This window comes from Amphiprion ocellaris, chromosome 19 (assembly GCF_022539595.1).
Source record: "Amphiprion ocellaris isolate individual 3 ecotype Okinawa chromosome 19, ASM2253959v1, whole genome shotgun sequence".
NCBI classification, from domain to species: domain Eukaryota; kingdom Metazoa; phylum Chordata; class Actinopteri; family Pomacentridae; genus Amphiprion; species Amphiprion ocellaris.
The window spans coordinates 14,040,259-14,064,459 of record NC_072784.1 but is presented as its reverse complement, the minus strand read 5'-3'; the positions used below and the strand labels follow the sequence as shown (position 1 = coordinate 14,064,459).

At 40.7% G+C, this 24,201-nt stretch overlaps 3 protein-coding genes across 3 annotated transcripts in view; 1 reads left to right on the top strand and 2 right to left on the bottom strand.

The window, feature by feature from the left end:
• Nucleotides 1-19: 19 nt before the first annotated feature.
• Nucleotides 20-5,139, bottom strand: tmub2 (transmembrane and ubiquitin-like domain containing 2). Its single transcript, XM_023299507.3, has 3 exons — nt 4,989-5,139; nt 2,313-2,911; nt 20-1,216 (listed from the first exon to the last, which is right to left on the bottom strand). Exons 2-3 carry the CDS (start codon nt 2,894-2,896, stop codon nt 823-825), a joined length of 978 nt encoding a protein of 325 aa, XP_023155275.1. The 5' UTR covers nt 2,897-2,911; nt 4,989-5,139; the 3' UTR covers nt 20-822.
• Nucleotides 5,140-7,499: 2,360 nt separating this feature from the next.
• asb16 (ankyrin repeat and SOCS box containing 16) lies at nt 7,500-12,538 on the bottom strand. The gene is made up of 7 exons (XM_023299518.3): nt 12,354-12,538; nt 11,827-12,171; nt 11,474-11,741; nt 10,782-11,190; nt 10,614-10,697; nt 7,944-8,048; nt 7,500-7,861 (listed from the first exon to the last, which is right to left on the bottom strand). The coding sequence occupies exons 2-7, from the start codon at nt 12,164-12,166 to the stop codon at nt 7,682-7,684; spliced, it is 1,386 nt and encodes a 461-aa protein (XP_023155286.2). The 5' UTR covers nt 12,167-12,171; nt 12,354-12,538; the 3' UTR covers nt 7,500-7,681.
• Nucleotides 12,539-14,110: 1,572 nt separating this feature from the next.
• hrob (homologous recombination factor with OB-fold) overlaps nt 14,111-24,201 on the top strand; it is a 30,028-nt gene continuing 19,937 nt past the window's right edge. Inside the window, exons 1-6 of the mRNA XM_023299513.3 lie at nt 14,111-14,335; nt 14,503-14,553; nt 14,774-15,721; nt 15,892-15,975; nt 19,180-19,314; nt 22,141-22,249. Of these exons, the coding sequence (XP_023155281.1) occupies nt 14,252-14,335; nt 14,503-14,553; nt 14,774-15,721; nt 15,892-15,975; nt 19,180-19,314; nt 22,141-22,249 (1,411 nt within the window). The 5' untranslated portion in view covers nt 14,111-14,251. The remainder of the gene's footprint in view (nt 14,336-14,502; nt 14,554-14,773; nt 15,722-15,891; nt 15,976-19,179; nt 19,315-22,140; nt 22,250-24,201) is intronic.

Genomic DNA, 24,201 nt, shown 5'->3' with positions numbered 1-24,201 from the left:
GACTTCTTTAGAGCACAGGTTTGGTTTGAAATGCTTTAATTTGAGATACCACTGAAACCAGAGCAGTCCAGCATAATCAGAAGGGTAGAACAACCCCTCCTCCACATCTTTAAGTGCCAGATGCAGGTTCACCTGATTCATTCTATCATCTTATTTACAGAAAAATACACAACATATTTACAGCATCTTCTCAAAAGGTGTCTATTTCCATGTCTAGTGATTGTTTAAATTAGCCTATTCCTACAGAGCCACATTTTGGAGCAACAAAAAAAAAAAATCATAATTCAGTCTGCACTGAGGCAGCTGTACAGTTTATATTAGCTTACAGACGGCTTGAATCTGTCAAATAACATGAAATAAAGGTACAGAGTCAAACTGGCACACACAACACGACAGTGAGTGGTTCAGAATGATTTCAGATTCTTGCATCTAGCGCTTTTCTTTAAACATAGAAGCAGTGCTCTGAAAAAGAATAACGCACAGGAAAGCATGATGATGAGATAAAGCCAGAGTGTTACAACATGGTGTGAACCACCAAGTCATGTTTGCAGAGAAGCTAAATTATGTTTCAGTTAAAGCAAACTCCTCACTCACTGCAGATTATTATTTACTGCACTTGTACAATCACTCATCTGTCTTTTCTTGGTACATGCACCAACAGGCTCACCTATCCACCCACAAACACACAACGATCAGCTGTAGCATCTGCACCGAGGCCCTTTTTGATTAGTCCATCTCTCTAGACGCTCGCCCACCGCTGCAGCTATTTTTGACTTCATCTCCCAACATTCAGCTCTAAGCATGAGCCCTCTCTTTGCCTTTTCAACGGCTGTGCATCCCAAATATCAGAAAGCTAAAGAACACAGTGACTCCCACGAGGGAGATGGTCGCGGGGGCGGTGAAGAACTGCCGGTAGTTGATGCGGAAGTACCACACCACGGCCAGTATCACCACGAACACAGGCACCACCAGGCTGCTGGTGCTGATTGCCACGCCGGCAGCCCTGAACCCTCCGGAAACCCCAGACCCGACTCCTGCTCCGGCCCCCGACTGAGCCCCTTCCTCTGGACCGGCCTCGTGCAGGGTCTGGGAGACGTGGCAGTGGATCACGCTGTTGTCTGTGATGTTTAGGGATAACAGAGTCTTCTTGGGATCCTGCAGCAGCTGGCCTTGGTAAATTAACTTAATTTGATGCTCCCGACCTGAGAAACATTTACTGGAAAAGAGGACAGAAGAAAAAGAAGCGCCATTAGAAGACATATTCCCAAAATGGCTCCATTTATCAGAGCACTTTATTCTACATGCTTCTTTTCAACACTGGCCCAAAATAAAACCTTTGCACTCATTAGGTTCTGTAAAGAAAATCAAAACTTATGCTTCAGCAATTTCCCACCTGATAAAATTCCTCAAGTAAATATAGAAACAAATGTCAAATTCTAAATAGTAAAAATCTCTCCTATGTAGAGTCACCATTTATTTTCTAGTATTGGTAACACCTATTGATTCCAGGCTTTTTGAATTTTCAGAAAATACATCATGTAAGAATTTCAAGTTTGCTTGTTTTTTTAACCTTTTGATTTGTGGAATTATAATTGTCAGATTAACAGAAGACATTTTTGAATTCTTTCTACTTCTAGCCATGGTTGTGCAGTTTTAATAGAGGTTGAGGACTTTATATTGCAGAGAAAAGTGAGCCCACACCCAGAAACTGCTTTAGAGGTTTAGAGGGTCAAAGGAATAGTTTGCGTTTCGTTTCAAGAGTTAGATGAAAGCCCACTCTTGTGTCTGTACAATCAACCTAAAGTTGCAGCCATCTGTCAATTACCTAATTTTTAAGACTGGAACCAGTTCATCTGGCCTTGTCTAAAGGCAACACAATCTGTCTTCCAGCACCTTTCAAGCTAAATAAAATGTAACATCTTGTTTGTTTAATCGGAACAAAAGCCTACGTGACAAATCCACACATGGTCATTTGTGCATGAAGTCTTGTCATCAACGTTAACCAGCTGAGACTCCACGAAATGGTGCCAAAAACAACTTCCTCTAAAACCACATGAAAAAGTTTTCATCCTTTGTTTTCTGTCAATTTTAATAAGCGAGGAGCAGCATCTTAATTAGGAAGCTTTACGGCTGGCGGGCAGATATTTTTATAACTGCGAGACAGAGTTAAGAAAGCTGGTCTCAGTCTTTATTCTAAATTAACTGGCTGCTGGCTTCTATGCATGGAAGCTATTATGCAGAGTTTCCTAAACTTTACTTTAACAAGCTCTGCATAAAGCTTGGTGGAGGTTGTTCAGGGTTATTTCACCAACCTTTTCAGTATTCCCACTGTGTCCTGTGGTTCCACGACTGCCACCTCCTCTGTGTCATTTAAAAACTTCAAGCGGACAGAGATGGAAGTGGTCGTACTGGCGGCGGTCAAAACTGGCTTTATAGCCTTCTTTTCTTCCTCATCCAGCTCCTCATCATCCTCATCCTCCTCTTCATCCTCTCCATCGGAAGCGTTCAGTCTTCCAGCCTGCGGTTGTTTGCTCTGTATGTCCAGCAGCAGATCTGTCCAAACCCCCTCAGCCCCTTCCCCCGTCCCCTCACCCTCTCCCCTCTCGGTCGACGGCTCGCTGTCGTCCGGCTTGTTCTCCTGTGAAGGTGGAGGAGTTTGCTGTTCGGGGGCGTCAGCACCGGCAGGACCCCCGCTGTAGTTGTCATGGCCCCCCAGTCCGATCAGGGAGGCGTGAGCGCCCACGGTGAGGATGGTCCCCAGGATGTGGTCTCCCCGGTCAGCCACGTGGGTCGAGAGCCAAGCCAAGATGAGGGCCAGGACCAGGAGCAGAACGCCACCTGCTGCCGTCACCTCGTCCTCCATCCCATCCAGCATGGTCAGCGCACATACTGCCATCTCTGTCCTCCAAACCTGTAGAGCACAAGAAGACACACATGAAGAACAAGGATAGAGTTAAGTGACACAAGTTTCAAAGGGATGTACACATAATAGTAAACTTCAGCAGAATGTAATTTATATAATTTAAAAATAATGCACATGGTTGGAACCTGTACAAATTAAATTTTAACTTTTTTGGACATCCATCCATCCCTTATCTATACACCACTTAATCCTCATTAGGGTCGTGGGGGGGCTGGAGTCTATCCCAGCTGACTTAGGATGAAGGCAGAGGACACCCTGGACAGATCACCAGTCTGTCACAGGGCTACATTTAGAGACAAACAATCACACTTACACCTACAGTTTAAAATTACCAATTAACCTCAGCATATTTTTGGACTGTGGGAGGAAGCTGGAGTACCCAGAGAAAACCCACGCATGCACAGGGAGAACATGCAAACTCCATGCAGAAAGATCCCGGGAAGGTCAGGAAGACGAAAATGCTAACCACCAAGCTACTGACTTTTTGCACATAATTTCCTAAATTATTACGTCTTGTTTGGTACAGGCTGCAGCAAAAACTGTAAAAATCACAATTTCTAGATCATGTTTAGGTGAAAAGAAATGTTAGAATTAGCATTCATGCTATGATTTGCAGTCAAATCGCATTAGCAATATATGTACAAACAAATACAATCTAATTTTTTTGCACATCTTTTACTTCGAAAATATTATATCGAACTCTAACAATCAATAGGGAGTCTAAACATTGAATTAACTGGGACAAAGTACCTTCATTTATCACAGAAAAATTTCACACTTGAAGTTACAGTAAATGTACCGCAACACAATATTAGGACTGAATCAAGCAGTTATTTTATTACTGATTATCGTGTCAGAAAAGAGGGACAAATTTGGGGACAAATTAGGAAAAGTAATTTATTCAACTGTTAAAACAGCTGTTTGCTCGTCTTCAGATTTCAGAATAATCATTTCAGCAGTCTGTCATGTAGTTAATTTCAAGTTTAAAGTTTGAAGCAATGCAAATAACTCACAAAGGCTACAATTTAGGATCTGTGTCATGCATTGCAGAGTTTAAGCTGTTGTGTCAATGGTTTTACCAATTACTGCCCGCTTCTTTTAGTGACGGTCACACTTTAATGGTATCTCGTGTGTTATTGCTCCATCGCATGTTTTAAATCTATTACCCAGAAAATACGGAACTGAAGCTGGAATTGAAAAAACTGTTAGAAAACCTGCAACTGGTTATTTTCCCCAAATCATTCAGACTTTATGTACAATACCATTAAAATATAATATTGTGGAAGATAGACTTTTTGCATGTTCCACACATAACCTGGATGATGACAGAGAAAAAGTAAAATGGATTTAATATTTCATTCCTGTTTTTGGGCACGAAATGCAGTAATAACAGGATTGTAATACAGAATTAAACTGTCAAATTTTAATAAAGCTCAAACCTAGCATCGGTGACAGCTAGATTCTATTTAAATACACTGATCTGCACATCAGCACGACACATTGATTAAGCCTGACAAACTTGGCCTTTCTTAACATTTGCTTTACTCCTAATGTAAAAACAATCTATAATGACAGCGTTTCACAGCTCAGTAGTTACATATAGTTATATGCTGTTGTTGCAGAACACACATTAATGGTTCTATTTGGTATTTACATATTAGAAAGTCCCTGGCCTCATTCAAGATGAGTTAATTTACATACAGCTAGCTAGCAATTCTGCTCAACAGCTGTTTCTTGTATCTCTGAAGCTACATCCAGCTATGCAGCCATGTCAGCAGTGTTTGTCATGTCATTTTGTTCAACTCGACATTCAGCCTTTATCTATACATTAGCCTTTATGAAAGATAGCCTGCTGAGCTGCTAACTTGTTATGTTATGCTGTTGTTGTCGAGCTAACTTAGCCTGGCAGCTAGCGCCTAGGTAGCTTGACAAAAAAAAAAACGACCTTCGGATGTTTGCGGTTCGGTTTGTTTCGGTCGCGACAGTTTTCAAACACAGAACAGAGACTTCATGCGGAGAGTTAAAAGTGTTCGGAGTGTGTGGGTGTTTGTGAGAGAGCTGGTACCTGGCAGGTGTAGAATCAGAGCATGTTTGAAGACGAGGCTCGGTGCTAGTTAGCAGCTGCTGCTTCAAAACCACATAACAAACACAGAGGCGGCGTGACGTCAGCACGGCGCCGCTTTTAGACCCGAGTCTCAACCTGTTGATCCTCCGAGCTGCCCGGTAATAACCGGTAATAACGGTGCCGGGGCGGCTTTATGAGCGGAATTTATTATGCCATCATTTTTTTTATAGCAAATGGAAATTAAACGCAGTTGCATATAGCCAGTGTTGGTGTTTCTATTTAAAAAAAAAAAAAAACAAAAGTACCAAAGTCCAGCTCAGCTCAGCTCATACTTATTGCACCAATATTGTAATACTTTGCAAAAAAAAAAAAAAAAACGGTAAAAATTATCTAAATTTTACATTCAAACTGACAAAATTTGGATTTGTTGTTGATTTTATTTCCTCTGTAATTTTGTAAGATCTTTACTTACTTCAGTGAATTGAATTATAACCCTTTATCAGCCAGTGAACACACATTTATGACCAACTTACAATTTGGGCTCCCTTCTTTTAAGTAGAGCTTGATCGGTATATTTGTTGATTGATATTATTATTAATTCTGATACTTGTAGCACCCAATAATGTCATAATTTACTGAAAATGTCATCAAATTTGCCCTGAACCTTATCAAACATGTAGTAAAACCCATTTATGTCATAACTTGGCCAATAGCATAATAACATTTGCAGTTGCAGTATGCAAACGCAAGAAGATTAAAGAGCTGGAGGCTATTGCCCATAAGGATTGGGATAAGATTCCTCAGAAAAGCTGTCAGAACCTGGTGTCTGGCTATATCACGTTTGCATCAGGTCATAGCAGCAAAAGGGTGCTCTACTAAAGATGCTTGTTAAGAAGGGGTTGAATAATTTTGAGACAGCAGTATTCATTAAGAGTGGCATACTGTCTTGAATTTGGAGAAATCACTTTTAATACTGGTTGTGCTGAGCTTTTTCGATTGTCCTTGTTTGAGTTGTTCATCAAAAACAGCTGTAAGTTTGTAAATTTTGCCAGTATACCTGCTTTGCAATGGGGGTTGAATAATTCTGAGTGCAACTGTATGTGTAATATAATAATGCTCTGGTAGTTTTTCATGGACAATTTTTTATTACGCAATAGATGCGATTTAAACATAGTTACAAAGAAATAGTGTTGCAATTTGTTATAAAAACCAAAGAAAGTGGAATATATTCATTATTTCAGATACTCAACCAAAAAATATATCCACAACCAGAATAGAATAGAACTGAATTATGAAACAGAAAGACTCTTGCAAAGGTATCTTTTTTTTTTGGTGTATTAAGATCAGTATAAAAACAGTACTGTAGTAGAATGCAGAAATGTAGTGGCTTTTAGTCTTGCAAAAAGTACATACAAGGCGTACTTTTATGTAAACATATGTGCAGGTCTAGTATAAAAATAGAAGGTACTTTTGTTTGGCAGAATTCAGCTGCAGCAGAAGTTTTTTTTTGAGTCGTTTGTCTGTGATTTGATAGACCTGAAGCGTCTGCTGGAGGGCAATGGGTTGAACAGATGGTGTTCAGTGTGTTTGCTGCCTTACTGAGGCAACAAGAGCTGAATAAGTCCTCCAGAGAGGGCAGTGAGCTGCCACAAAAATCAAGAAATGATAACATCTGGTTTGCACATGCTATAACTCCATTAATGCCAGTGTTAGGCCAACCTTTAGCCTTAATTATAGCTCCTGCACATACAGACAGCTGTACAAGTCACAGATGGGTCCTTGTTGTAAATGAAATAATCGAAATATGCCTTCAGTGCAATCTAGAAAACAGATTTTCAATATGGCCTGTCCACATAAAGCTCCACTCTCAACACCAGTAGGGGCATTTTTATTACACTTTCAATCTAATTAAGTGCAAAATCAATTACATTTCCAGTGAATTATTACGTTACTTGGTGCTACAATACTTTCAGTGCAAGTGTGAACACAAGACTTTTACTTTATATTATAATATTGCTGCTGTTCAGAAAAAGGTGTGAATACTTCATCTGCATCAGTTTAAAATATAGTCAAAGATAAATTTGAAATTATGCACCTAATTACTGACCAGAATGTGCAGGTACTGGAAATAGACAGACTGTATTTTGGATATAATTTTGCAAAATTTGTCCAGATAGGAAACCCATTTAAACTTCAGCCTGAAATCTGAAAGCTCCACTCTCTGATAATATACAGAGATGGATTCTTGACTTATAGACAGGAAACATTTGGAGCACAACTTTAAATGTATTTACTGTATTTGATCTGCTCCTTCATGAGTTTCAGGGTGGGAATTAGGTGAATGCAAATAAAGTGGGTTCTTATTTCCTCATTTCTGTTTCTCTGTGGATTCATATTTTGCTCAGGTATTTGAAATAACTAATATTTTACATTTTATCAGTTTATTGACGCAATCCAACACTCCAAAAACACCACCAACCAATCCAATATAAACTAAAAATTAACCCAACAGGAGGTAAAATTGTATTTATTTGTAATTCCAGAAACTCCATCTAAGTATTTCAAGATGACAAAAACACGTTAGTTTAAAAAAAAAAAAAAGCAACAGGTTATTGTAATGTAAAAATAAATCTTAGATACTGTTTCCAAAGAGGCACCATACTGTTAAATATATGTATAGACAAAGTGTGAAGTCAGTGCAGCGTCCCGTCGTTACTCAGCAGCAGGTAATCCCTCACAGAGCCGGGAATGTCCAGTTTACTGACCGCCGAGTGGCACCGAGCTCCTAAGCGCTGACGTAAAGCACATCGACAGAGATGCTGCAGTGATCGAGGCTGGCCGCTCCGCTGACGCAGCAGCTGGAAGAAAGGCTCCTGAGGCAGAAAACGGAAAGAGTGGGAGGTAAACGAAGAGCAGCAGAGGAGGTTCAGTAGCACTGCAGAGAGATGAACTCACCTCAGAAACATCAGCAGAGTCCATCCAGTCACAGGGAGGGATGGAGGTGTAGGAGTTCAGCATCACCTCCAGAGTGGCAGGAGAGAGGAGGCACTGCTTCAGTTCCTGTAGAGGGAGGAGAAAAATCATATTATTTAACACGCAAAGATTAAAGGTATAAAGTTAATCTTTGCGTGTCTGAGTGGAATTATATATAATATTCAGTTTGGGTTTTTTTTATAGTTTCTTTGCCTGACTTTGCATGATATTTCCTCAAACAACTTCACATTTATCTTTACTATTATTGCACGAAAATACTGGTCAGGTTCAGTTTAATTCAGTTCAGTTCGAAAAACTGAATTTATCCTCTCGGGGCAATTTAAAGCATGGAGAGCATTTGGATCAACGAATAAAACATTTAAGATGGATAACAATCGACTGTTTCCTCAGCCAATTACCATTACCATTATGTTTTCTGCAATATTAGAGTCTTTACACAATGTCTTCTTGACAACAGTCGATTCTATTGTTGTATAATTTTTTTTAAAAAATTACATTTTTTTTGGTGTGACTTTGCTCCTCTAACTCAGATCTTTTTCTCTACTTTTGGTTGTATTCTTGAAATTTTAACATGTATTATTTGTTTCATTTCAGGGCCATTTTGATTGGAGCATCATGTCAGCATAGTGGTTATTACAACTAGCGCTTCACAACAAGTACCTTCTGGTTTTGAACCTGCTGGTCGATTCGAGCTTTCTGTGTGCAGCTGGCATGTGTTCCCCGTAACTACAGGTGCTCTGGATTTCTTCCACAGTCCAAAGAGATGCACGCGAGGTTAACTGGTGGCTCTAAATTGGACACAGGTGTGAGCGTGAACGTGCACGCTCATCTGTCTCGATGGCCCGATCCCAATCTCCACACTCACTGGCTTTGACGCTTCTTCCCGCCAAGTGTCTGACTGTCAATGCCATCATGCACCTCCTCTGTAAGTTTGCATATCTGCACACTTTCCTGAAGAACTTGTTCGTATTTCACAGCATAATTTGTGATGTATAAACATGGTTCTCTTCCCCTCCACAATATATGCACAAGCCAAGCTAGGATGGTGAAAGTAAAAAAATCCTAAAGGATCTTTATCTGTCAGAGGCAGCATCTGGCTACTTTCTGTTGCGGTTATTTTACTGCATGTTTGCAGAGCTGTTTGTGTTTTCAGTCAGATATAGGATTTACAAATGTTCATGGCTTTCCTGATTTGATAGTTTGATAAAATATATAAACAGCTGAGCATCTCATCAACCTGTACATCAAACAGAACTCTGTAGTAGATTCTTTTTTTTTTTTTGGTAGCAATATGCTGTTTTCAAGCCTGCTGCCATGACAGTGTCCCATTTTCCCCTTTTATCCTATTCCTAGCCCTGTAACTCATAATCACTACAGTGTCCTGATGTTAGTTCGGCCTGTGAGGGTTTTGTGATGAGGTCTTGAGCCTTGATTTTACTTGGACAGCTGTGGATGCACAGTTGTTGGAGTCAAGCTGCATTCATTTGTGGACATGTACACTGTCACATAAAGACCATTTAATGCTTTCTCTGTCTGCAAAGGTCTGTGTGATAAACATTATGTCATCTACCCAAGTTGCAAGTGTTCCACATCAACCCTTGTGTGAACATGTGCACTGTGCAAGCCTGACTGTAAGTAAAGATTCTCCATCATCAACACCTGTAGAATCCATCATTTAAAGAGTTGTGATCAAAGCGATTGGTGGTGGACTTTGGCATTTTTTCAGTTTCTACATATTTTCCATCCACAATGCTCAAACACTGCCAGAAATTCTCCAGAAGTCCTGTGCTGTGTTCATCTACTGTGTCTGGCACAACTCAGGAATAATCACATTTACTTGATGCTACAGTCCAATCTGTTACTAGCTGCTATATTCTGTGAAAATGGCAAATTCACAATCTTTTCTAAAAGATCCAAAGGAGCATCATGTGTTTGATTGATATGATAGGCAATATGACTGTCTACATAGAAAACCAAGATGCACCCATTGTAGTATGAATGGAGTCGTTGAAAGTCTGCATTGGCCATATGGAAACCATGAACTGGCCTTTAGGGTTGAGATTGGGATTTTGCCTTTGTGTTTGCCCCATGATGAACTGGAAAACTGTCCAGGCTGTATCCTACCTCTTGTCCAATGTCAACTAGGGGTTGTACCTCCTGTAACCTCAACAGGATAAGATGAAGGTTTGGAAGTGATCTAACCCACTTTCTGTAGTTTTTGACAAAAATTGGTTCTAAGTTTTGTGTTTTCAAAGTGATCTAGCATTCGAAGCACCACTGCAATGTTATATTGGGGTTGTGGGTTAGACCACTTTGCCACTAAAATCTAGACCATAAAATATTACAGAAATTATGTAAAATCTGTTAGAATTTTTTGTGGGTTAGACCACTTTGCTTCTAACTCCCTAGATGGCGTGTAGTTTTAGTAAAAAGATGTCATTGTTACATATTGTAAAACTGATGCCTCACAAAGTTCCATGACTACAGTGAATAAACAGAATCCTGTCCATGTGTAGAAATTCATCCTTTCCTTTCCAACACACCTGCCGGCCAGGTGTCCACTAGCTAACACCTGACTGATACAACATGCAGCAGTTACAACATTCTGTCAGTGTTGCTGTTTGACCGAACCTTTGGTGAAACCGGTTTTGCTCCATGGTTCAGAAGAGATCGTGCTATTGCTTCAGGTTGCTGGTCTGGGAAATCTTCCACCACCTTAAGGACCAAGAACAAAAGTGTGACTGTATTTACAGCAATAAACTTTTTTTCCTTAAATCCCCAACAGTTCTCATCTGCTACCTGCAACAAACAGTCCATCGGTGTGTATCCTGCACAGTTCTCAACATCAGCCTTTGCTCCGTGTTGCAGGAGGACGTCTACGATCCTGTGGCAACAGTTTGCGCAGGCATTGTGCAGCGGGGTGTGCTGCTTCCTGCCTGCAGTTTGGGGATCAGCTCCTGCATCCAGCAGTCTTTGAATCACACGGAGGTAACGTCCAGCCTCAGATGGCCTCTCGGCTCCAGAACAGGCAGCGTTCAGAGGCGTCTCCCCCTCTCGATTTGTGGCTAAAACATCTGCTCCGTGCCTCAGGAAGAGCTCCACATGCTCCTCCAGGGCTCGCCGAGCAGCCACATGTAGAGGTGTCAGTCTCGACTCTCTGGTCCTCACATTGACCTCTGCACCTCCTTCTAGAAGCAGGTCAGCACAGCTTGGAAAAACAGACACATTATGATCATGACTTACCAGCATCATTTAGTTTCAGCTGGAAAACTATTTGCTTCATTATACTGTAAATAAATATTATCCTAACATGATTTAACAACAGTAGCAGAAATGTTTTTTAAAGATGAACATTTTTGCACTGGAAGAGGAAAATTAGGATGAAACTCAGCTTTTGTTGTCTCATGAAGTTAATAGAGAGCAGATTTTTTTTAATACAGATACTCATGGGAATTCAAAAAACACAAGTTGTCAGCTCCTCTTCCACTCACTGGAATGACTGGGCAGAAGTACAGAGGTGAAGAGGAGCGCTGCCGTCTACAGCCAAAAGGTCAGGATCTGCTCCGTGAGACAGCAGCAGCTGGACACAGACAGAATGACCTCCTATACAGGCATCATGGAGGGCCGTGCTGCCACCAGGGTCAGCGTTCACCTCAGCTCCACGAAACAGCAGCTCCTCCACACAGCCGGTGTGTCCTCTGCTGGCAGCCAGACGCAGAGCTGAGGTCTGTTTCACCTTGGAGCTCAGCGTCCACATGCCTGACACAGGAGCAGAAACACAGTCCAATCAGTAGTAGTGGTGATATTGATACAGGCCTACATGATCAGATGTTCAAAGTCGTACCCATCTCTGGAGCCCACACCATCTCCTCGTGCACCGTCTCCATCAGGGCGTTGACCATTGCAGGGTCCTTCAGCACAGCGTAAACTCCTTTCATGTCTCCACACATGAAGGTGTTGTGGATGCTGGTGTCTCTGCAGCGGACCTGTGGTGGAGGAGCTCGGACCTCCTGGAGCCTCTGCTGCTGCCTGGGAGGAGGCCTGGGGGCACGAGGCAGCGGGGCCCGGGTCATGGCTCTCCTGTGGGCCAGCGCTCGCCGTGCATCCTCCCAATCCTGCAACTCCTGCTCCAGCCTCAGAGAGCGCAGTGAGGTAGAGGAGAACGGAAATGTCTCTTTGGACATGGCACCTTAAAGTCAGTCAGATAAAAATATGAACTTTTACGGCTTATTAAAAGAAATGAAACCATTTTATACAATTTTTCTGTTTTATATGAGCAGGTAGTCCATACATGAACCTCCCGAGCGTCTTGCCTCCGAAGCACTGTGTGGTTGCTGTTTGCAGAAATGTCAACCTGCAGCTGCTACTCACCCTTTACTGGAGCTGTCCAGAGTCACAGGAGTCCAAACAGAGGTCAGGTAAACACTTTCATTATAGGAATCAGTCCCAATTTGCTCTTAAATTAAACTAATTATGGAGAAATTAAATGTCCTTGCTTTGTGGACACAGTCACAAGATTGTTGCTCAAGCACAAGTTCAGCACTAGTTATTCTTAGATCAGAATGCAAGCTGATACCAGTCTTGTCCACAGCGGCCACTGGATGGCAGAGTAGACCCAGTATTCATTTCTCTGAACAGTAGAGCAAAGCAAAGAACAAGGGAATGTCAAGATCAACTGTGTCCTAATCCAGTTTAAAGAGGAACAGGTCATGATCACAACTAAAAAAAAAAGTGCTGCAGGGCACAGACTGCAGGATTTTGATGCACAGTATCAAATTTGCAGAAATATAAGGGTTAAAGTTTGTAAGTGCATGCTTCGAAGTGATTCAAAAACTAGAACGCGGAAATTTGCATTATGAGAGTGTCCTCAAATCCACATATTATGCAAAAGTAAGCTATAAAATAAATATCCGTGAGGGAAAAGCAAAGCAGTTTGACTTACAGGGGTTGTTTGACTAAGAGCTGTTTATTTAAAGATACTTATCATTAGGATGTAAAACGCTGTTAATGCATGAGTTTTTTCTTTGTGGATAAGATGATGAAGCTAATTTGCACAGCAATTTTCCCTCATGGGATTTTGTTGACCATTTAGAGATACACATTATGTAGAAGGCTGGTCGTCCTCCCCCAGTAAGTTTTGAGCATCAAACACCTAATTTCCTGCATGTAGTGATTTTTTTGTGAAGTATTAATTCCATTTCCGGATCAATTTATGGTAGAAATGTTCTTATTTATGTTCATGAAAACACAAAATCCAGCCACTAGGTTACATTTCAAAATGTAACTAAATATAATGCAGTTAGAATCTCAGGAATTCTGTGTCACTTTCAAATATATATTCTCCTGTTGCCACATCAGTTTTCACAGATGAGGAATCTGATGTGGTGATTTGGTGCATTACAGTAAGCATGGACACGTACAACACTTTTAAAGAAAGATCAAATATTTAAAAGAAGAGAAGAAAGCAAGCATTGCAGGTTAACAAACAGTAACTTTTACAAGTCACATAAACAGCATGTATAGCAAATTCAATGAATTTTAAGTAATAAAAAATAATAGACGTGCATGTAGTAACTTATGAAGCACATTCATATGACTGGATTATGTTGCAGATGCTGGCTGTTTTTGAATGAGCTTGGAAAATCAATTTTTATGCACAGCAAACTGAAATAACCTACAGAACAACCCTATAAAAGCTTGACTATTTTTTATCCTTAGGGCAGTTCAGGTCTTTAATTTAATCGTATTTTGCTTCCAGCTTCTCCTGTTTTAGTTAGTTTTAAAAAAATTTAATCGTAAGTGCTCTAGTCAATGTTTATTTTTTTATTTTACTTTACTGACTTTGCCTTTTTGTATTTTTATGTTGTTGTTATCCAAGTTTCTTATTGTGTGTCTTTTATTTTATCACTCAGCTGTATTATAAATGAGGCCTTTGTACTTAAGTGTATTTTGAGTTTAAATAAAAGTTTAATTAATAAATCTGCTTAAATGAATAAATGAGTGATATTAAATAAACAGAAAAAAGTTAAATCTAGTCCTATGAAACACGTGTCAGATTTGATGCGGAGTGAATCATCTTGCTGCACTTCGGCACTCTTTGTATAAACACGCCTGACGTCATCACGTCGTGTTTGAACGTACGGCGGGTACCAAGCAGCAGCAGCAGCAGTCGAGAAAAAGTTCAACTAGCCTGCTACCTAGTCGCGTTGTCTCGCTAAAGAAAATATATCGATAAGAGAAAAGCAGTTCTATTGAGACGCTGGTATTGGATGGCATTGTGTATCAATAAGTTTGGTGTGTTTGTCCAAACTTGTCAAGAACGGCTTTCATCGCGATATCTCATGAATGCGATGGTAAGTGAGCCAAACCCCTAACTGAGCTAATGTGCTAACAACACAGTCACCACTCACAGTAACACCAATGTATGAGTCGTTTTCGGGGTTTACTGGGCCATTTTTATTTGCTAAGTAGCATCTGAACGTTTATTACCGCAAAGACATTTTTATTACTTCTGTTACAGACCTGCAAATTAAGTGGCCTGTTCAGCACCGGCGAGGACTTTGATGATGAGGTGATTCCCAGCAGGCTTCTGCACACCTGATTTCCACTGTTACTTAATTGTCAGCTTTCTGTAACATAATGATGCTCCTTCTGCTCGCCTTCCCTCCAACTGTCTGTCTGTGTGTGTGTGTGTGTCTGTCTGTCTGTCTGTCTGTCTGTCTGTCTGTCTGTCTGTCTGTCTGTCTGTCTGTCTGTCTATGTGTGTTTTTATGTGCCTTTGTGTATCCCAGGACCTGCTCGGGACAGACTGGACTGCCTGCTCAGCGTCTGGACCAGCCGATGTGGCAGCTGCTGTGTCATCCTGCGCCCTGCGTGCCTCCTCGGTTGCTCGCAGAGAGACGGAGAACATTTGCCTTCAGCAAACTGGAGGCAAATCAGCTGCCCCGTGTGGTGGCACAGCATTAAGCATCGGCACGAACGCTGATGCTGCTGCTGCTGCTCAACGAACTGTTGCTTTAGGTTTGAGGCAACTCTCCTCCTCCTCGTCCTCCTCTTCAGCTCAGCTCCCTCCTCCCGCAAATTTGGCATCACAACAGAATCATTCAACGGGGCTGCTGAAGCCCTGCGTGGCTCAGGATGATTTCGATGACTGGGATGTTGACCTGGCAGACCTGGATGAGTGCGACGGCCAAATGCAGCAGCTGCCTCAAACTCCTGCTCCCTGTACACCTGCTGCTCCCACAGTTGAGCCTTCATCTTCGGCCAAAACGCTGCGACCCTCGACCTGTGGAGGGCCGCTACCTGATCGGACCCTCAGGGCGCTCAGCAAGACCTCCAGCTCATCTAATCATAACCTTCCTCCTCGGACACTTTCTGTTTTGCAGTCTGCGAACTCTCGCCCTGCTCCTCTGCAGAGTCCTGGTGTTTTCCCCAGTCGACCTGCGACCTCTCCTTCCCTTAGCACTTTTTCCAGAACACTGCAGCAGCCGCATAATCCACGAGTAACTCCAAGACCCTCCCCTCAGACCCGCAGCCTCTTTGAAACAGTCTCCCCAGCTTCTTCTTCCTCTCCATCCTCCAATCTGAGCCCTCATCCCCTTCACACACCGATTCTGACCAATCGCCTCGTCCAGCTCGTATCTGCATCCAATAAGCTTCCAAAGAAGAGGCCTCGCTCTGAGCCTCACCGAACGAGGACCCGGCGCTTCCCTGGTCCTGCAGGACTTTTACCACAGCAGGTTGGTCTCATAGTATCTCCCGCTACCCCTTTTGAGCAGTGAAATTGCATCTTGTCTCTCCTGAGATGTCGCTCTTGTCAGAATTAAGTAAATCGTTATCAGAGAAACATCGCAGTTGTGTATTTGTCTTTCCACCAAGGTGCAAACCTGATTTAAATCTTCTTTCTCAGCCTCAGGGTCAGAATCTGGAGGAGATCGTGGTTTCTGTTCCTCAGACCCCTGCTCACGGCGTTGTCGCCCGGCTGCCAAGCCAGGTAAATAAATCACATATCACATGAAAGCATTAACCAACACCCTGACAAATCTTCAACTGATGATTAATTTCACTATCAGTTAGTCTGTAATTTTCTTGATTATTTGATTAATTGTTTCATCACTAAAATGTCAGATAACATTAGAAATGATGTCTCAGAGCCCAAATTTGCATATTTTAATGTCCAAAAAGCTGACCAAAAGTTAGAATGTTCAGTTTAACAGCATGTAAGACCTAGACAGACAGGAAATATTCATTCTGGGGAAACTTAAAATAGTGAATTACTGGTAATTTTAGTACAAATAGACATGCCTGTTACTGTTATTTTGATTTATTTTAGCTCTCTTGTAATTATTCCACTAGGTTGTTGTATCTTGACACAAATGGGTTAAATTAGTGATCCGCCACCTCCTTCAGTATCAGAATCACCAACTCACAGACTAACATAAACCTTCAAAATTACTTTCAGACTGTAAAACTTTGCTTTCTCTTCTTTGACGTTATCAAACAGCTGTAAAAATACTGCAGCACAATCCGCACTATAATTTGCTCAGGTGACAACAGTGGTAACTTCATTAACTATTTACATCCTCTGACATGTATGTAGCTTTACTAACAACAGCAAACAGAGCGGTTGTGCTCAGATCCACAGTTTCCACGGTGAAATCATCGAGAACAAACCCATTGTGTTGTTGATGAATCCAGCATCATCAGCTACAGTTTTATTCTCAGCAGAAGCTCAAATGCCATTTTCTTCAGAGAATATCATTATATTTTTCAGTTGTATGAGGTGGATTATTGCACGGATTTGTCAGTTTTGCTGCTTAAATGCTGTAACATTTGCAATCGTTGGAATTATTGCAAGAATAGAACTTATCTAATCACTTAAATGAGGCAAGAGACGGGCGCCTGAATAATGAAAACAGTTATTATCCTCAGTCTAATGGCTGCTGTGGATGCTTTAGTTGGGTTTGTGCAAAGTGTTTTTAATGAATGGCGGGAATGTCAGCGTTTCCTGAGCCGTCAGTTAAATGCTAATTTTTATCAGACTTGTTAAATAGAAATTATGCGGCAGCGTGTTTGCAACTAGGACTGTATATTAGATCGTGTATTAATATTTTTGGGAAATTCACAGAGCTTCACAGAGGAGAACATTTTATTCATCCGATTAATTTAAATTATTGCATCATTCAAAGGACCAAAATATACAGAAAGTGCATACATCAAATGGAGTCTGGCTATTTAGACAGATTTAACTGGAGACACTAAACTGCACTTTATTTACAAAAATAAGGGAAGTGAATAGAATTGAGTTTTTAGTTTAATGACAGTTACAAAATTCAGCTGTAATATCTCATTCCAGGAACAATTTCTTGCTTGCTATGGAAAATCCACGGAACACAATGCGTACAGGTTTCACTGGAACAACTTTCAAAGAAAGAAATAGTCCCCTTTTCTACAGTCTGTAGTTTGGTCTATGAGCCCTGACCTCACTGAGCGAGCGCTCCCACTCTTCACAAATCCCATTTTAACCTCTGGTCACAAGTGATCTGCTGTGTTTAGTCCTGCTAAGCTGCTCCTGGTCACTGAGTGTTACCTTCAGGACCACCTGGGAAAATGTTACTTTAAAGTTTTAAACGATTTATCTTCTCTGAAACCAAAATAAAAAAGTGTTTTCATCTTCAGTGGGAGCAGATTTTGGCACAGTAGCTTTCCTCTCTGCTTCTCACTCAGTTTACTTTGGGATAAACTCCACCTTCCTGCAACACAGAATCAGAAAAGAGGACAGAGATGCTGCAAACGATGAACGTTCATGTTTTGATCACATTCCAACAAAAGATATGTGGCACAGTCATTCTTTTTTTTGTATGCAGAGCAGAACAGAGGAGCAATAACTGCTAATTTTCCTGCCTGCTGCTCACAAGACTTTGTCTGTTTCCAACGTGACTGTTTGGGCTTCACGACAAAAGCCCTTACAAAAATCTGCGTGTTTTACTACTTAATATTTACAGCTTGCTGAGATTTGTGTGATCTGACTTGAAAGCTGTTTTGATCTCCCAAATGCTCCAGTATGCCTTCTTCCCTTTGCGTTGCTTCTAAAGTAGATAAAATTACTAAAATAACACAGAAATAGACAGTGGGAGATCAGGAAACAGATGTTTTGACCACATGGGGGCAGCGGAAACAAGATGTGAGAAACAACACTTAGCTGTGATGTTGACAAGGGAACCCTGTTGACAAATGTTTGCTTATGTACACATCCAGCTTGTTAGTGGCCAACGCATGTGAAGTCAGTCTGTTGATTAGTGCTTTGTTTTCACATAACATATGGCACAGTATACATTTCCAGAATAAAAATATGTATTTTTCCGTCACAGTGGATGAATTTTTCACTGCAACATGAAGTCCTGCTCCTCTATGGAAACAGCACAACCTTGGTAGAAATACAAAAAAAAAAAAAAAAAGAAAAACTGAATGTCTTTGATTATTTGCTTTATAAAAACTGAAAATACCGGGATTCCACATGTCTGACATGTATTTTTAAGTGCCCACAGATGTTGCCAACAGTGGAAAAACTGTGGGCTCCATCTGCTGCAGATATTTTACCATTTACATTTTTATTACAGACAAGGTGTTGCTCACTGTGTACTGTGCACATTAACTCTGGAAAGATATTTCACCATGCTGGATGTATCCTGCAGCAAATTGCACCACCGTTTTTCAACAACGCTGCATTTATTTTATTGCTCCAGTCTCTTTTATTTTCCTCCTTACTTGTTTTCAATCTGCAGCCCGCACCTGAAGGGTCTCTGAAGTTTTGTCACGTCACTGTTGTTCACAGCCGAATCACTTGTGGCTTCTTGGTGGCACTGAGGAGCGCAATTTTTAGTTCTTTACATGATCTGTTTAGTGCAAACAGTCAATTTTTTGGCATTTAAAAAAAAAAAAAAAAGACATTCAGAATAAATACATTTTGATGATGCATCATGACCCGTGATTAGTTTGAGAATTGTCTTAAAAGTTGGAAATGATGGCTTTGACTGTTTATAGTGTCTGACTCTAATAAATGGTATAATTTTGATAATATTTTAGGATATAGAATGCCTTTTATACCCTCTGAGAGATTTTGGGCTTAATGATCACAAGTTTCAGTTGCGCAATAGCTTTTTCTGTGATTTTACCAACAGTTTTGCTTTATTTTAAGGGCTTCAGCTCACAGACTGAGGAGGATGAGTTCAGCGGCGGCGCCTGGTCAGCGATGAAGGCAGAGATGGGTTTGGATGAGAGGAATCCGTCATGCTTCCTTCACTCCTACAGCGTGGTCATGGTGCTCCGCAAGGTAAGCTCTCATCATAACACATCTGCTGTTGTTCAGAGAAACCACAGGAAAACTCTCCTTCAGACTGAAGCACCGTTGTGTATGCAGGGATATTTAGGCCAAGCAGTTTCTTTAAAGTTACTTATCCTCCATCATCGCAGCCGTGGTGTCGCTGCTGGAGGTCTATTGATATAATCAGGATAAATGACGGCGCTGCTCCGGAGGTGTTTTGTGATTATAAACAGTACGATCAGTCATCAATCACGCTAATGGAGACCGGGCCGTTGTTCTGCTCTTGCTGTGTAGCTACCGGAGGCGGCCTCTGTGGAGCGGCTTTGAGTGGCAGTCGTTCTGAGTACTTACACATGTTGGTTTCTGCTGTGTTTGCTTGTCGGCGACTCCATTTATATGCACCGAGTCACTGGCAGGATGCTGGCTAGGCTCATTCAGGTTAAGCCGTTTACATGAATGTCGGCTTTCCAAAATCCTTGTTTGCATGAATAAACAAATTAGCACACAGCCCTGACAGGTTCCATCTAATGCAGTGGAAAGAAAGGATGATCCCAGTAGTAAATCCTGCTCACTGCTGTTTATTTATTGACATGGATGCATTTTCCTACCCGTGTTTGTGCTCTTAGAGAGAGACAGGAGTAGGATTTCAAGCTGAGGTGATTAGATATGCAGTAGGTAGACCTGAGATCTTATTGATTCAGGTTTTGAGTTTCCTTTGAAAACAACAGGGAGCAGTAATTTGTCAGAATGACTAAACACCCCTCAGTTAATCTTAAACAAATAAAACTGCAGCTGTGTGTGTCGCTGTGGTCCTAATTACTGGCTCAGCTTCATGGCAAACACAGCAACTATAAGAAATGTTATAGGTGTGTTTTCAACCGGTCTGCAGATACAGAGTGAGACTGAAATACAGAAAGAATATTTATTTATACTTTAAAGAACTATTATTTCACATAATTTCTTGTAGTATTACTAGAAAACTTGTGATCCCAGCACAAGTAAAATGTTTAACCCACAAGCTAACACTTCTGTTCTGATTCAATATCCCTTAAAATTGTTGTTTTGTCTGTAAAATTTCAGAAAAGTCAGAATATTTCCTGATTTTATTGAGTTTCATATGGTTTTGTACAATATTGTAGGTTCTCACTCTTAATAGAATCTTAATATTGTATTTCTGTTATATTATTCTTATTTGTTTTGGTCAGGTTATTTCATATTGTGTATAATACTGTCGAACATAACCTGAATATTTAATTTCAAACGGTACATTTATATTTTATATAATGATGTAGGGTCTGAACTGTAATATTTAAGCATTCTTGTTAAATTTGTGCTTGTATTTCTGTATTTGCATGCACTCTGGTTCCTTGGCTGTTGTCTAAAACATGCTGTATAAATAGTGTTGACTTCATTTTACCAACACCTCAACGTATAATCGATCAGCCACAACATTAAAACCACTGACAAGTGAATTGAATAAGATTAATGATCTCATTATAATAGCACCTGTCAGTGGGTGTGACATATTAGACAGCAAATGAACAGTCAGTTCTTGGAGTTGATGTGTTGGAAGCAGGAAAAATTGGCAGCTGTAAAGATCTGAGAGACTTTGACTGTGATGACTGGACGACAGAGTCTAAATATCTAAACAGCAGCTCTTGTGGCGTGTTGCTGGTATGTAGTTGTTAATAATAGTGGTGCAAGAAGGACGACTGGTGAATTAGTAACAGGATCATGGGTGCCCAAGGCTCTTTGATGTGTGATGGGAGCGACGGTTGGCCTACAGACGAGCTAATTTAGCAAACACTGCTGAAAACCTTCATGCTGCTACAATAGAAAGGTGTCAGAAAATACGTTGAGGAGGGGAACATGGAGCAAAGGAAGAAGGTGGTTTGGCCTGAGAAGTCGTGTTTTCTTTTCCACCATGTGGACAACCAGGTGTGTCATTTACCTCGTGTAGAGATGGAGGCAGTTTGATGCTCTGGGTGGATTAATTGCTGCAAATAATAAACCAAATAAACTTGTATAAAGCTATAAAGTAGAAGACATACATGTTAGAAAATGTGTTGTACATTAGCCGAGCCTCTTTTGGCTTTGTTTGTTACTTGGTTACTCTGGTTTTCTCTTCAGAAGTCTTTCGCCTTTTGCTAAAACTTGCATGTAGAGAGACTCCAACGAGCTTAGCTTATTTTTGGCAGGATTTTCCGCCTGTCAGAACCACATTTTTCAGAGAATTTCCTCATGGGAATGAATAAAATGTCTGTCTGGTGTTTTAAACTATCAAGGACTATTCAAGATGGAAGCCTGAATTTTTCACAGTTATTTCTCATCATGTTATTGATTCAGAATCTGCAATAAATGTCTGAGTTGAAATATGAAAAACGAATGAACCCTTCATGAAAAGTTCCATGTGTGAGCTCACAGTAACCAGAAATGATCCTAGAAAGTATTTAATATAACAATCTAAAAATGTGTGGATAGCATTTTAATATAATAGCCATAGGTTATGAAAAAAAAAGTTGCTAGCAAATCAGAAATGATAATTTGAAATGCAATTACTTAGCTTTTTTGGCAGCATGAGCAGGACCTATTTGACATTAAGGTGGTTTTAATGTTGTGGCTGATGAGTATATTCAGCTTATTATCATATATGACACAAAAAAGCTTCACGTCATTACATTTTACAAGCATGACTGAGCAAATGTGACATTTTTGCTTGAAACATTATGAAAGATTAATTATCAAAATTGCTGCCAATTAATTTAGGCTGTCAATTAATCCATCAATTAACCAATTAAAAGGAGTCTAATCTGTGTGCCGGTTTCTTCAACTCAGGCTGCACTGAAACAGCTGGCGAGAAACAAAGTGCCCAACATGGCCGTGCTGCTGAAGAGCATTATCCATACACATGCTGACGCCAAGGCTGTGTTTAAAGACCCAACAGGTAGTCGACACACACACACACACACACACACACACACACACACACACTTATGAGGTGATGCAAAACACTCCATGCTCCGACTAAAATGTAGTAGAATGAAGAAATTTTGTTTGCGGGGGAGCAGCGAGCTTCCTGCCTCACATTTGACTGAGCTCCACATAGTCCGGGAGCAGAGTTCAGCCTTTGTAACTTGCTCGACTACACCGAGACGCACACACACGTACGTGGAATACACAACTGTGGCCTCTGCAGCACTCATTTCCCGCCTTAAGCCTTCACCCTTTTGTCTGATCCACCTCTGGCTGAGCCGGTTGCCATGGCCCCCAGAGAGCAGCCACATGAGGTGTACAGATTATCAGCGCTCCGGAGAGGATGTTGTACTCAGCAGAGGCCTTAAGTGCTTATTAGTGATTCAATAGCAGTAGATTGGCATTAGTGGTGGGTGGGTATTAAGTGCTTCCGACACCACCAGGGACTGTTCTCTCGGTAATGTGCCTCCCACCTGCTGGACAGTTTGCAGGTTTTTTTTCCCTGCACGCAGTTTTCTGCTGAGAGCCTGTGGTGACTCCACACTAGTTGCAGGGAGATTAATTGATTGACGGCATATAAATCAACAAAGCAGCGTCTCAAGGTGTTTTTCTATTCCTCTCTCCTGCTTTTTAACCTCTGAACTCTGTATCATTTTTTGTTTGTTTGTTTGTTTGCTCCTTCCATAATTTTACTCACTCGGGCTCACTTTGACTGTTTCAGAATTTTAAAAAAAATGGAATAGACATGTACAACATTTTTCCAAGTGAACCCGTGGGTAGATTAATTGCTGCTAATAATTAAACCAAATAAAAATACATTAACTGACGAAGCAGAAGACAAAGGACATGCATGTTAGAAAATGGGTTGTATGCTAATTTGTCTCCTGTCTGTCTTTGCATGGACACATCCTGCAGCTCAGCCCAAAAGTCCCTGAATTTTTGTCTCGTGACATTTGCTCACAGTTGAGTCAACAAAATCTTCACAGTTGTGCTGAGGAGAGCAAATTTTTTAGTTTTTTACAGAATCTAGTTAGAGCAAATGGTTTATTTTTGGCAAATCATTGAGACGTGTTCAATATTCCTCATGTTCACACTCTTTTGAAGCAGAGGCTACTGCTTGTAAAATGTACATGCACAGCGAATTGTAATTTGTTAATTAAAACTATTTTCTTATATTATTAGTCAAAAATAACTGAAATAAATTGGATTTATGATGATAAATGAGTTGTCAGCTATTTGATCTGAGCTAAAGCTCTGACAGTGGAAAATATAATTGCAATGTTTAGTTGTTTTATTGATTAAATTATTTCTTTCATCAGCAATTTTGATATTTTAAGTGTTTTTTAAAAAACAATAAAAAACATCGAAATTCTCAGATTCCAGCTTTTTAACTGTGGTTATTTTCTGGTTTCGTTTCTCCTCTGACAGTAAACTGAGTATCTTCAGAATGTGGACAGACAAGACATTTGTCATCTTGGGCTTTTGGGAAACACTGATGAGTATTTGTTTTCCATTTTCTGACATTTTTAAACCAAGCAACAAATCGATCAATCAGTAAAATACCCACCAGATCAGACAACAGTGGAAATAATTGTTTCCTGCAGCCCTATTGGAAAAAAGAAATTTCATCTGCGTAGGTCTGAGTCATTCTTTCATTAGCGAGTCCATGTTTTTTTCTTATTTCGTGCAGACACACATGCACAGGGGTGATGTGATACATATTCATGCTGAAGGATTCGTGCTATTTCAGCACCGGATGTCGGATGGTGGTTACACATCCAGAAAAATAAAAATGACCCAATAAAGGGAAAGAAGAAGAGGACCGCTGGCTAACAGACGTGAATGTAAATAATGCAGGACTGTAGAATATACTAGACTAGAAATATTTTTAAAAATTCACTCATGATGTCTGTCTGGCCTGAA

Bases quoted from the DNA above. Each gene is read 5' to 3' on its own strand.
- tmub2 (XM_023299507.3), bottom strand. From the start codon at position 2,896: ATGGCAGTATGTGCGCTGACCATGCTGGATGGGATGGAGGACGAGGTG. The intron at 1,217-2,312 runs GTTGGTGAAATA...CCTCTTTTCCAG, and splicing joins ACAGTGGGAATACTGAAAAG to TAAATGTTTCTCAGGTCGGG.
- asb16 (XM_023299518.3), bottom strand. From the start codon at position 12,166: ATGTCCAAAGAGACATTTCCGTTCTCCTCTACCTCACTGCGCTCTCTG. The intron at 11,191-11,473 runs GTGAGTGGAAGA...TGTTTTTCCAAG, and splicing joins ACTTCTGCCCAGTCATTCCA to CTGTGCTGACCTGCTTCTAG. The intron at 8,049-10,613 runs GTTCGGTCAAAC...CTCCCTCTACAG, and splicing joins CAAAACCGGTTTCACCAAAG to GAACTGAAGCAGTGCCTCCT.